The sequence below is a fragment of the Eptesicus fuscus genome, chromosome 5 (genome assembly GCF_027574615.1).
Source record: "Eptesicus fuscus isolate TK198812 chromosome 5, DD_ASM_mEF_20220401, whole genome shotgun sequence".
Classification (NCBI taxonomy): Eukaryota; Metazoa; Chordata; class Mammalia; order Chiroptera; family Vespertilionidae; genus Eptesicus; species Eptesicus fuscus.
The window spans coordinates 19,953,537-19,967,553 of NC_072477.1; the positions used below are offsets into that span (position 1 = coordinate 19,953,537).

The 14,017-nt window shown below is 39.4% G+C and overlaps 1 protein-coding gene across 2 annotated transcripts in view; it reads left to right on the forward strand.

Annotated features, from left to right (window-relative positions):
- SPTLC2 (serine palmitoyltransferase long chain base subunit 2) overlaps nucleotides 1-14,017 on the forward strand; it is a 97,776-nt gene that overhangs the window by 35,947 nt on the left and 47,812 nt on the right. For both annotated transcript variants that reach the window (XM_008138784.3, XM_028141311.2), the window contains exons 3-6: nucleotides 2,420-2,574; nucleotides 4,162-4,310; nucleotides 6,416-6,540; nucleotides 13,752-13,845. In XM_008138784.3, the coding sequence (XP_008137006.1) occupies nucleotides 2,420-2,574; nucleotides 4,162-4,310; nucleotides 6,416-6,540; nucleotides 13,752-13,845 (523 nt within the window). The remainder of the gene's footprint in view (nucleotides 1-2,419; nucleotides 2,575-4,161; nucleotides 4,311-6,415; nucleotides 6,541-13,751; nucleotides 13,846-14,017) is intronic.

A 14,017-nucleotide genomic window follows, 5' to 3' on the forward strand; every position in this document is an offset into this window, starting at 1 on the left:
ATGTAAATGTTAGAACCAGTTGCAAGACAGATGGTATCAGGTACTGCAAATACCTAAGACTCCTTTCTGACTCTGCTGGACTTTTGTAAAGAAATTTCACCTACTGTGAGGCTTATTTAGTGGGCACTTTAGAGTCCAATATTATAGAAGGTTATTGATTTCAAACTTTCACATAGAGTCTTCTTAACAATGAAAATCTTTTATAAAATAAAACTTAAACTTTAGCCCGGTGCACAAAATTTGTACATGGGGGTGGGGTCCCCCTCAGCCTGGCCTGCACCCTCTTGCAATCCGGGACCCCTCAGGGGATGTCCGACTGATCAGGCCTAAAGCGGCAGTAGGACATCCCTCTCGCAATCCGGGACCGCTGTCTCCTAACCACTGGCCTGCCTGCTTGATCACCCCTAACCACTTGCCTGCCTGCCTGATCACCCCTAACTGCTCGTCTGCCTGCTTGATCGTCCCTAACCACTTCTGCCTTGGCCCCTGCCGCCGTGGCTTCGTCCGGAAGGACATCTGGAAGGTCATTCGGCTGTCCAGTCTAATTAGCATATTACCCTTTTATTGTTTGGCACCAAACCCAGACCTGAGACCTCAAAGCTCAGTGGTTTTCTGACTAGTAAAACTGTAATACAGTTTTGTTTGTTTATGTGTTTTACCCTTTACCTTCAGGATTTAAGTAGACTCTATGTGGCCTAGTCATGTGTATTCTAGGCAGTGGTCAAACCACATGGGACACAGCATATTCATTCATTTTAGCTCCACTGTGACTTTATTTTTTACAGGCTTAATTTTAGTATAACTTAATTAAAGTTATTTAGTATAACTTAATTTCAGTGATGAAAAAAGGGTGTTAAGTCCTTGAGCGTGGAAATTCATTTTGAGAATCTTTTTATATATGTATTTTTAAAAATAATTTTTATTATTAGTAATTTATTTTTAGTCCTCACCTGAGGATATTTTTCCATTGATTTTTAGAGAGAGTGGAAGAGAGAGGGAAAGACAGAATCATTGATGTGAGAGAAACACATCAATTGGTTACCTCCTACATGCGCCCTGACCAGGGCCTGGGCCAGGGAGGAGCCTGCAACCGAGGTACATGCCTTTGCCGGAACTGAACCCTGGACCCACTCTTTGGTCCGCAGGCCGATGCTTTATCCACTGAGCCAAACCGGGTAGGACTGTTTTTTAATTTTTATTAAAAACTCCCATTTAAGGAAAGAAACCACATGTAGGGATCTTTCTATAAGCTACTTCTTAAGAGTTTCTTGCTTTTATCATTTTTCTTTGAATTAATTTCATTTTGATCCTTGAATATGTGCCAAGAATGGATTCTTAATTTTGAAATTATTTTTCTTGTTAGAAACTGAAATGATAGGAGTTTTTATGGCATCTCCCCCAGTCAGTATTTTACTTGGGATAAGGGGCAGAAGACTAGTCTTTTGGATTTTATTAGGAAGGAAAACCTTTAATGACAGAAATGTACAACTAAGTTTATTTTTGGAGGCTTGCTTTATTCAATTCTTTGGCTCTGCATTCAACCATTTCTTATAGATCAACCATCAAAGCTACATGACTTTTACCTGATTAAGAATTGCTTTTAAAAAAACAGAATTTCTGCCTTTCAAAATGTTTTCTGTGTCAGTTAACTCAGTAGAATTTTGTTTAATCTTTTTAAAAATTATATTTCTACTAGAATTTTGTTTAATCTTTTTAAAAATTATATTTCTACTAGAGGCCCAGTGCACAAAATTTTGTGCACTGGGTGGGGTCCCTCAGCCCAGCCTGCACCCTTTCACAGTCCAGGAGCCCTCAGGGGGATATCCGACTGCGGCTTAGGCCTGTGGGGAGCGGGTCTAAGCCACAGTTGGACATCCTTAGCGCTGCCACGGAGGCAGGAGAGGCTCCCGCCACCACCGCTGCGCTTGCCAGCTGTCAGCCCAGCTTGTGGCTGAGCAGAGCTCCCCCTGTGGGAGCACACTGACCACCAGGGGGCAGTTCCTGTGTTGAGAGTCTGCCCCCTGGTGGTCAGTGCACATCATAGCAACCGGTCATTCCAGCAACTGGCGTTCTGCCGTTCGGTCAATTTGCATATTACCCTTTTATTATATAGGATTGATTTTAGGGAGAGGAAAGGAAAGGGATAGAGAAATAGAAACATCAATGAGAGAGAAATATCGATCAGCTGCCTCCTGTATGCCCCCTATTAGGGATCAAACCCACAACCCAGGCATGTGTCCTGACCAGGAATTGAATCTCAACCTCTGTTTCATGGGCCAACCACAGAGCCATGCTGGCTGGGCTAACTCAGTGTAATTGACCTCTCATTCTCAAGTGCTATTGCAATATGAAAAGGGAAGTTGTAAATTTTAAAAAAGTAACTCCGTTAAATTTATGGTATTTCACCATTTGTTGGTAGGACTTTGTGCCGTTGTATCAGGATTTCGAAAACTTCTATACAAGGAACCTCTACATGAGGATTAGAGACAACTGGAATCGACCAATCTGTAGTGTGCCTGGAGCCAGGATGGACATCATGGAGAGACAGTCTCATGATTACAACTGGTCGTTCAGGTAAGTCTTCTTTGGGAAATTATTTCCTAACAACAGAAAAAGGGATTTTTTGACTGTTAAAAATATTCTATTGCAAATTTGACAGTATTTTGTCAAAACAGCAGTGGAAGCTGAAAATACAGTACAACATGATTAGTTTCCTTGCATATTGTTCATTGTTATTGGGATGTTTAAAATACATTTTTTTATTAGTTTGATACTGTGTTGGATTATAGTTGAAAGCAAAATTTGACCTATTAAAACAAAATAAGCCTTAGCCGGTTTTGCTCAGTGGATAGAGCGTCGGCCTGTGGACTGAAGGATCCTGGGTTTGATTCCAGTCAAGGGCACATGCTTGGGTTTCCCCATTAGGGGGCATGCTGGAGACAGCCAATCAATGATTCTCTCTCATTGATGTTTCGATTTCTCCCTTTCCCTTCCTCTCTGAAATCAATAAAAATATATTTAAAAACAAAAACAAAACCACACAAAGAAAAACTGTCCTTTCTATTATACTACTTATCAGAATCAAGTATCTGAATTTATTTCTGGATATTTTGATTTCTCAAATGATTCAAGGATATGTAGGGTTTTTACTTAAATGGATTCAGTAGTTTAGAAAACTTTATAAAACTTAATTTTGTTGTTTAGATTGCTCAAGTATTACATGATTGCATTGCTATTAAACAAAAAGACAAGCATTAAAGATAAATTGAAATTTCCCATGAGAACTAACCACTATACCTTTCCAAATCCACTGCCCTAGTAATCCTCACTCCCCAGAGGTAACCGTTGTTATCAATTTGTAGTGTGTTATTCTGCCAGATGTTTTCTGTGGGATATGTATATGATGTATCTATTAGGGTTACACACAGTTTTTGATTTACAAAAATGGTATCATACTGTAGAAGTGATATTGCATCTTGTTTTTTACTTGCTAACATATCAGTAACATCTTTGTGTATATTCACAGCAAGCTCATTGTTTGTAGTGGCTACTTAGTATTCTACAAATTGATGTATATAGTGTACACACGCAGGTTGGGCTGCATCATCCTGTGTGAAAAACTCCAAAGTCTCAAGTTAAAAGATCGGCAATTTATTTCTTGTTCACACTTAATGTCTATCTTAAGTTAGATGGGCCTCTGAACCATGTCGTCTGCACTTGAGGGGTCAGACGGTCTGAGCTTCCACAATTAGGAATGTCACTGGTTTGTGTGCCTGGGAAAGGGACATGGTCAATTGTATAGTGACTCTTTCTTTTCCTTTGGTTAATCCTCACTGGAGGATATCGTTTCATAAGTACTGCCAAACTGCCTTTCCCAAAAAAGTACTCTGATATTTTATCTACAGTGTATGAAATAGTCCTGGCCAATGCTGGCTATGGTCAGTTTTTAAATCTTTATCATCATTATTGATAAGCAAAAATTGGTATTTTAACTTTCATTTCACTTATTGGTAGTGAGTTGAGCTATTTTTCATTTAGACCATATTCTCTCTATTTCCTATATATGTTGCTTCCTTTGGTATTACCAATACATTTATTATCATATGTAAGTATTTGACCTTGTTCATGGGTTTCATGAACTTTCATCCTATTGAAATACAGGTACACAGGGAATACAATTAAAGGTGTTATAAACATGGGTTCCTACAACTATCTTGGATTTGCACGGAATACTGGATCATGTCAGGAGGCAGCTGCCAAAGTCCTAGAGGAGTATGGAGTTGGTGTGTGCAGCACTCGGCAGGAAATTGGTGAGTGTAGGCTGTTTGGCTAGCTGATGTTCTTAACTTTTTTACTCAGGAGGGAGTAATATGGGTAGAGTATGTGTCCAAATACATACTTTGCCATGTAGTTTAGATCAGATAAAGAATGCTTTATTTTTCTGAATTGATGAATGATTTTAATGCTTTCAACACATTTTGAGACGTATTTATCTTTTCCATTATGTTATACATACAGAGTATGTTTAATACTATTGTTTTATTTATAACTTTAGTGTTGACTTTATTGATTTTTGCAAATGATAGTTCATTAAAGAGCACCACTTCATATCTGAGCCTGTGAGCATATGAAGGTTAATCTATTTCTGTATTGGTAATTTGGGGCTAATAATAATTCCTACCTTATAGGACTGTTATAAGAAGCTAATTCATGTAAAGTGCTTGTAACATGGTAAATACTCATTAAGTGCTAATTCTTTTTATGAGTAGTACAAGTCTATAAAATGTAAAAGATAACAAATTTATGTAAAGAGATTTATTTAGTTAAAAGGAAAATTTCAAATTCTTCCATTTTGTTCCAGCGACTGATAACCATAGAAGTTATAAGGCATCGTTCTGGATATTTATTACTGTGAAGCACATCAAAACTTAGTGGATTAAAACAATTCAGCACAGCCAATGTTGCTCAGTGGTTGAGCATGGGCCCATGAACCAGGAGGTCATGGTTTGATTCCCAGTCAGAGCACATACCCGGGTTGTGGGCTCAATCCCCAGTAGGGGGCATGCAGGAGGCAGCCAATCAATGATTCTCTCTCATCATTGATGTATCTGTCTTTCCCTTTCTCTTCCTCTCTCTGAAGTAATAAAAAATAAAAAACAATTCATTGTTTTCTCATGGAATTGGCAAGTACAGCTGGGTTGTTTTCATTTAGGGTCCCTAATGATGTGGTTAAGGGAGCATTAACAACATATAGAAATCACACATCTTTATGGCAGTTTAAATTTTATAAAGTGCTTAATCATAAAGTGCAGGCCAAGGTCAACTGCTGCCTGTCTTCTGCCTGGGGACACCCAGCATGAGCTACAAAGCAATCTGCAGATGGCTGCTACTTATGGCTTGGGGTGCCCCAGTAAGGCCAAGCTGCAAACCAAGGCTGGCTGCTGCTAGTGCTGGGCCTGGGGCCACTTTGTGAGAACAACAGGGCATGCTGAGACCAGATGCTGCTTGTTTGAGAGATTTTAGGAAAATCTGAAGCACAAGCCAAAACAGGCTATTTCGTTTGGGAAAGCAACTGGAAACAGGTTGGGTGGACCCTCAGTTGGGTGGGATGGGAGTCTCAGGGAATCACCAGGGCCAGGAGAACAATGTTAGCCAGGTTGATGGAGACTCAAATATGGTGCACACCTACCAGTTCTGTGGGTGGGGAATGGGGAGGGTCTCAAAAAAGGAACAATGGCCTCTGCCAGCACTTCTGTCTGGGAGAAAGCTGCCCCTCCAGCTCTTACCCTGATGCCAGACACTTCAGTTCCTCCTTTTGTTTCCCTGGTGCCATTTGAGCTGCTGCCCCAGTGCTGGAACCCAGAGTGTATGAGTCAGAGCAAGTCTATGCATGGACCCTTTATGAGGAACTGCCTAGGATTCCAGCAGCCCTCCATCTCACTCAGCCACAGTCAATACTGGTTTTTACCCCCAGAAGTTATGGGCACTTCTCTTCCTGGCACTGGAACCCTGGGCTGGGAAGCCGGGTTGAGGGCTGGGGCCCCTCACTTCTCAGAGGGGACCTCCACAGTTGAGATATCACTCTTGATTTTTTAAAAAATTGTTTATTGTTTAAAGTATTACATATGTCTCCTTTTTCCCCCATTGACCTCTCCCCGGCCGTTCCCACTCCCTAGCACATGACCTCAGCCCCCTACTCTCTGTGTCCATGAGTTATGCTTATACTAGTATGCATGCATACAAGTCCTTTGGTTGCTCTCTTACCTCTCCCCTCTCCAACCAGTCTCAATGTGGCTTTTTAAAAAATATTATTAGTTGTAGGTCTTTCCTTCAGCTAGATTTCAGGCAGTAAAGTAATGAATGATTCTTAAATTTTGGGTTTGGTGATATTGACTTCATTAACTTCTTCACACAGGAAATCTGGACAAGCATGAAGAACTAGAAAAGCTTGTGGCAAGTTTCTTGGGAGTAGAAGCTGCTATGGCATATGGCATGGGATTTGCAACAAATTCAATGAACATTCCTGCTCTTGTTAGCAAAGTAAGACTTAGTCTGTCATTGATGAAGACTCCCTTGTATGTATCATATTTGGTTTTATAAAATATTCAGAGTAAGCCAGGAACTATTGTAAATTTAGGTTAAATATAGTCTGCCCAAAGATATTTCTATCACAAACTTTTGATAAGTATATACCATGGAGACTTACATCAATTGAAGCTTTCTTATTACAACCCATGATCCCATCCTCTCCCATTAGATGACTCTTGCCTTCTCCATTTCATATAGTTTTAAAGGGATTCTAATAAATAAAACCTTATAAATGGCTAAAATTATGGAAGAAAGGATGTTTAGTTTGGAAAGTTATTTAACAGGTAGTTTTCCCAAATTGAAAAATTTGAAAATATATACTTGTTCTCACTGTAATGTATATTACTGAAAGACATATGAGCAAATTATATGTGTGTCTATATATATGTTAGTAATAATGTACGTTAATAATGTGGGTAGAGCTTCTGTGAGGGGACAGTTAAGAAGAGAAGAGATGAGACATTGTAAATCACATTTTAGCAGATTAACACTTTCAGTTTGAGCAGTTCCTCAAAGGTTATTTATTCTTATTTTAACAGTGGTATCTGTGAATGGTATATTAAAAAAATCATCAGTGCTGGGTGACTCAGTTGGAACCTCATCCTGTACAACAAAAAGTGGCAGGTTTCAGTCCTAGTCAGGGCACATACCCAGGTTGTGGGTTCAATCCCCAGTTGGGGTGCGTGCAGGAGGCAACTGATCAGTTTCTCACATTGGTGTTTCTCTTCCTCTTTCTTCCTATCTAAAAATCAATAAAAAGTAAAGGAAAAACAAAAAAATTGATAGAACTAGTATGAAAAGCTAAGGAGATAGAACATTTGAAAAACACAATTAACCAACTTAACATTTTTGAAACACTTCAACCAACAACAGCAAAACATTTACCAAGAGACCATTTTCTGGGCCATTAAACCAACCTTAACAAATTTAAAAGAATTGAAATTATTCAAAATATGTTCTCTAACCATAATGGAATTAAATTAGAAATCAGTAACATAAAGATATTTTAAAAAATCTTCAAACAATTGAAAAGTAAACAACACACTTTTAAATAACCCAGACTCAAAGAAAGGCAAAATCGAAAATACTTGAACTAACTGGAAATGTAATATAATTTGTGGGAGGAAGCTAAAGCCATGCTCAGATGGAAATATATAGCATTAAATGCTTATATAAGGGAAAAAAAAGAGTTTCGAATCAGCCATCTAAATTTCCACCACACGAAATTAGGAAAAGAGCAAATTAAACCCAAAGATTTCAGAGGAAGAATACAATAAAGGTAAACGCAGAAATCAATGAATTAGAAAATAGATAATAAGTGAAACCAAATCTGATTCTTTGAGAAAATGAATACAGTTGATAGATCTCTAGCCAGACTGGTCAAGATAAAAAGAGAGAAGATAAAAATTACTAGTAGTAGGCATGAAAGAGGCTACTTTACTACATATCCTATGGACGTTAAAAAGATATAAGGAAATATTAAGAACAACTTCATGCTGGTAACTTCAACAACTTAGCTACAATGGACAAATTTCTTTTAAAATATATTTTATTGATTTTAGAGAGGAAGGGAAAGGGAGAGAGAGAGAGAAACATGAATGATGAGAGAGAATCATTGATTGGCTGCCTCCTGCACACCCCCTACTGGGGATCAAGCCCGCAACCCAGGCATGTGCCCTTGACCGGACACGAACCTGGGAACCTTCAGTCCGCAGTCCGACACTCTATCCATTGAGCCAAACCAGCTAGGGCAATGGACAAATTTCTTGAGAAAAAAATAAATATATGATTCTTTGATTATAGTACATTTTGGCATCATAAACGTGATATTCTTATTTGGAATTTCATAGAATTTTTTACACTAAAGGGTTAAATAATTTCATTTTGCTTCTCCTGTGTGCTCACAAACTAATAATCACTATGTAGAATTAGATGTCTTTATTTTTTTTTTTTTTTAGAATTAGATGTCTTATATACAGACATAGAAGATACTTTCTTAAATATTTATTGTGCAAATCAAATATAGTTGAAATGTTATGAAATATATTTTAATCTATTCAAGGCAACAACTACTCCAGTTTTTTTTTTTAAATAAATCTTTATTGTTCAGATTATTACAGTAGTTCCTCTTCCCCCCCCCCCCCCCATAGATCCCCTCCACCTGGTTCCCACCCCACCCCATGCCCTTACCCCTTCTCCCCCACTGTCCTCATCCATAGGTATATGATTTTTATCCAGTCTCTTCCCGCACCCCCCACATCCCTTTTCCCCCCAGGATTGTCAGTCCACTCCCTTTCTATGCCCGATTCTATTATATTCACCAGTTTATTCTGTACATCAGATTTTTTTATTCACTTGATTTTTAGATTCACTTTTTGATAGATATGTATTTGTTGTTCATAATTTTTATCTTTACCCTTTTCTTCTTCTTCCTCTTCTTAAAGAATACCTTTCAGCATTTCATATAATACTGGTTTGGTGGTGATGAATTCCTTTAGCTTTTTCTTATCTGTGAAGCTCTTTAGCTGACCTTCAATTCTGACTGATAGCTTTGCTGGTGGTTGTAGGTTCTTGCTGTTCATCACTTTGAATATTTCTTGCCACTGCCGGCTGGCCTGCATAGTTTCTGTTGAGAAATCAGCTGACAATCGTATGGGCACGCCCTTGTAGGTAACTAACTGTTTTTCTCTTGCTGCTTTTAATATTCTCTCTTTGTCTTTGGCTCTTGGCATTTTAATTATGATGTGTCTTGGTGTGGTCCTCTTTGGATTCCTTTTGTTTGGGGTTCTTTGAGCTTCCTGGACTTGTAAGTCTATTTCTTTCACCAGGTAGGGGAAGTTTTCTGTCATTATTTCTTCAAATAGGTTTTCAATATCTTGCTCTCTCTCTTCTTCTGGCACCCCCATAATTTGGATGTTGGTATGCTTGAAGTTGTCCCAGAGGCTCCTTACACTATCTTCATATTTTTGGATTCTTTTTTCTTTTTGCTTTTCTGGTTGGGTGTTTTTTGCTTCTTTGTATTTCAAATCTTTGACTTGATTCTTGCGATCCTCTAGTCTGCTGTTCGATCTCTGTATATTATTCTTTATTTCAGTCAGTGTATGCTTAATTTCTAATAGGTCCTTTTTCATATCCTCAAGGCTCTCACTAAATTTATCGGCCTTTTCTAGAAAATTCTTGAAAAACCTTATAACCATGGTTTTGAACTCTATATCCTCCATTTCTTTCATTTATGACCTGTTTCTTTGTCTCTGCATTTTGGCTGCTTCCCTGTGTTAATAGAGTGGCTTTGTGTGCTAGGTGTCCTATAGTGCCCAGTGGCTCAGCCTCCCTAATTACCTGAGGTGGACACTCTTGGTGCACCCCTTTGTGGGCTGTGTGCACAGTCTTGTTGAATTTAACCCTTTGCACTCGGATGTCGAGTGTGACTCAACACGGTTAGCAGTAGAATAAAGGAATCGGAAAAAAGCAAGCGAGTGCAAAGGGTTAAGCCTTGATTGTTGTTGGTATCACTGGGAGGAATTGACCTCCAGGCCAATTGGTTGTGAGGATTAGCTGTGTCTATGATGGGAGAACTTCTGTGCTGGAGACACCCTTATGAGGCAAAACTTGCTTCAGTGGGGCTTTGGTGCTCACTGAGTCTGCCCCCTGAGTGTGTCCCTTATGGATCTGAGGAGTTGTAATCTGCATGGTCCCACTCTGACCACTGGGTACACTGGCTCTTGGATCTCCAAGGAGGTGCTAATTTAGCCTCTGCCTGAGGCCATCCAGCAGGAGCTATGGAAAGATCTGCAGATTCCTCTTCTTTGTTTGGGGTTTGGAGGTGCCCAGATGAGTCCCAGCTGTGAAGCAATGCAAGCTGCTGTGGGGCCTTGGTCCTTCTTTTGGATGTTCTGGGTCTCTCTGTCTCAGCTGCAGTTTGTTAGGTAATTTTAGATTTCAAAGGACCAGCCCATTTATATGCAAAAGCCTCTGCACACAGGTTGGGTGGGGCGGGGTATCAGGGCGGAGCAAACAGCAATGGCTTCCTGTCAGCCCTGCCCTAAGAGGCCCCTGGGTCTCAGTGTCCTGTGATAATCGCTGCAAGCACCTCTGAGAGAAAGCCGCCATCGAGTTCCACCCGATGCCAGACAGTCCATTTTCTCCCCGTATGAGTCTGGGTCCCCAGAGTCTCAACTGAAACTGGAGTTCAGAGCATTCGGGAGCTTGTGTCTCCCTCTGGACTGAAAAAGACAGCCGCGTACTCAGCTGCCAGCCCTTTCTGCACGCGCGCCTCCATATCTCTGCACTTTATTTCCGCAGCTCCTTTGAGCCTCAGTGTGCTTTTCTCTTTCCTTCTAGTTGTAGAATTTCCACTCAGCCAGCCTTCCTGTGGTTCTGGATGATGTCGTTTTGTCTTTTAGTTGTAGTTTTGAAGTGGTTGTGCGAGGCAGCAAGTTCAGGTGTTTATCTATGCTGCCATCCTGGTTTCTTTCTCACAACTACTCAAGTTTTACTCTTTCGTTAAGACTTATATTACATTTCTATGGGAGGTGATGAGTTATTCAGCTTAAAGTCAGAGGCAGACAGTGTATTAACTAAGAGCATGTATTCTAAAAGCAGAAGCTTTGTATGAGACACTTAAATGCTATGACCTTGGGCAAGATTGTAACTCCTTAGTTTCCATATATGTAAAGTGGGCATAATAATAATAGTTCTTATCTCACAGATTGTTGTGAAGATTAAAAGTAACAATGTGTTTACAACCCTTAACATAGTGCCTGAAACCATATTAAGCATTTAGATGTTAACTGCTGGCATTTAATTTTTATTTTTGCACAAATGACATAATGGACCCTCATAGTATATTAGAAGGGAAAATAGGTTGATACACAGAAATGGTGAATTAGGCTGTCTAAAGAGGAGATGACAATAAGAACATAATTATATTGCCAATTTTGAAAAAAAATTAGATGGAAAAAGAAAATTGCATCCTTTTTAAGGTACAGTGGAATGCCAAGGAAAGGATTTAAAGACTCACAGAAGAGGAATTCAGCCTCTCCATTTTTTTCCCCAGTTTTTCTCTTTTTTTTTCAATTTTAACACTTTTTTTCAAAGATAAATTTAGATTTACAGAAGAGTTGCAAGAGAGTATAGAGAGTTCCTGGTACCTTTTATTCAGCCTCCCTATATGTTAATATCTTACATAATAGTGGAACATTTACCAAACCTAAAAAACTAATCTTGATTCAATACTACTAACTAAAGAATAGAACTTATTTCAGTTTCACCAGTTTTCCCACTGATAACCATTTTCCTGTTCCAGTATCCAATTGAGTATCTTCATTGCATTGAGTTCTTGTCTTTCCTGACCTTGACTCTTCTGAAGGAAGTGTTGTTGCTTCTCTCCTATTTATTTATATCAGTAATAGAGGCCCGGTGCATGCAATTCATGCACTCGGAGTGTGTGTGTGGGGTTCCCCAGCCTGGCTTGTGCCTTCTCAGTGTGGGAGCCCCGCGATTGATGGCCCCAAAGAGGTAGGCCTGAGCCAGGGGTTCCGCCTCCGTGGCGGGTGCGGGGTCACAGGAACCCCGTCTCCACTGTGCGCACAGCCATTTTGTGACAGCGTGAGGGCATCACGGCATGATGGTGTGAGGACCACCTAGGCTTTTATTAGTAAGATGGGTTCATAAATATTTTATTATTTGGGTTCAACATGATTACTTTTAATTTTTTTGCTCAAGTTGATCCAGTTTTGGCCGTTAGGAGATCTTTCAGGTGGGCTCCTGTGCCCTTTGAATATGCCCCATTTTTTTTTTTTTAAAGCACTTTCTTTGTAGCATAACAAGATGCCCCAGGCTCTTTTTACCTATCCTAACCTTGGGGTCAACCACTAAGTTCTTCATTGAGCCCTGATACCTTTTATTGGAGGATTGTATTTAGAAACCAAGATTTGGTGTGTTTATTGCTACTGGGGTATCTGCCTCTCAGTGGATAGAGTTAGAAAAATAAAAACATGTATACTAACTCACGCATAAACATATCGATTAGTGTGCATGTGTATATTTATAAACTTTAAAAACTATTAGTCCATATGGATATTTCCAACCCTACTTCTCTTTATTTTTAATCTCCACATTTTTAATGAGGGAGCTTTTTAAAATCTTAATAATGAAAACTTTACATACAGTAAAAATTTCAGACAGACAACTGCTATTGCAAATTCTTAAGTATCCAGCCAGGAATACTTTTCCTTTTATTCTGGGAGCACGCTGACACTTTCTTCTCCTTACTTTTTTCATCTAATCAGATATTTTGAAGGCTATTGTTGACAGAGAAAAACCTGTTTCTGAGTTCAGACTTTATAGGTTGGAACCTGCATGAGATGTGAAAGAGTAAGAACTAGGGAAGAAATAAAAATTCTGAGAGCTTCAGATGTTTCTTGTTGCCTTAATAGAAACCCATGTTTACATGGATTTAAAGAAAAACTTGTTCAGAGATTTTAAGGGCAAAACTAAGCCTACACTCCATGTCATTTTGGGAATCCTATATAATATGCTAATTAGACTGAACAGCAGAACACCATCTGAACGACTTTCAGGGCGAAGCCGGGGCTGTGAGGGCTGAGGCAGCAGCCGGGGTGACTGCGAGGGCCTACCCTTGCTTGAATTTCGTGCATCGAGCCTCTAGTAGATTAATAAGTGGGGTTGTCATTGAACTCTGGATGGTTAGGAGTGGGAAGAAGAATACACTGTTTCCACAAGCATTACTCCCTCTGCTGCCTTCTCCCCACACACTCTTTCCATGAGTAAAATAGTGCATCATACCAACTCATGAAATGATACCAGACCAACATAACTGAAACCATGAAGACTATCTGGTATATCAGATTTTAGGTATCAATAAAAAACCTATTGCTATATATCTGGATATTTCTGTCCATCTCAGGAATGAAGAAATTAAATTAAAAGGCTAGAATTTTGCATCTGCTTCTAAATTAATTTTGTAAAAAAACCCAACTATACTTTTTTTTTTCTTCTTGAATTTGATAGCTTGCTGTTTTACAAGCTTTCCTTAATAGGATATAATTATTATTAATGATTTTAGCATTTGGTCTTTTGTGTAATGAAACCTCCCCCGCCTCCACCCCAGCTTCTTACTTCCTGTGCTTGTGGTTTTGCAGGGTTGCTTGATTCTGAGTGATGAACTGAACCATGCATCACTGGTTCTGGGAGCCCGACTGTCAGGAGCAACCATTCGAGTCTTCAAACACAACAGTGAGTTTGTTGTGGAGGCCTTAATGTTTGGTATTCTTTGGATTAGTGGCAGTGGTTATATTAATAATAGAAAATATAAATGAAGATAGCAACATTTAAAATGTTTTTTTCTGAGCCCTGGCCGGATAGCTTAGTTGGTTAGAGTGTCATTCCGATACACCAAGGTTGTGGG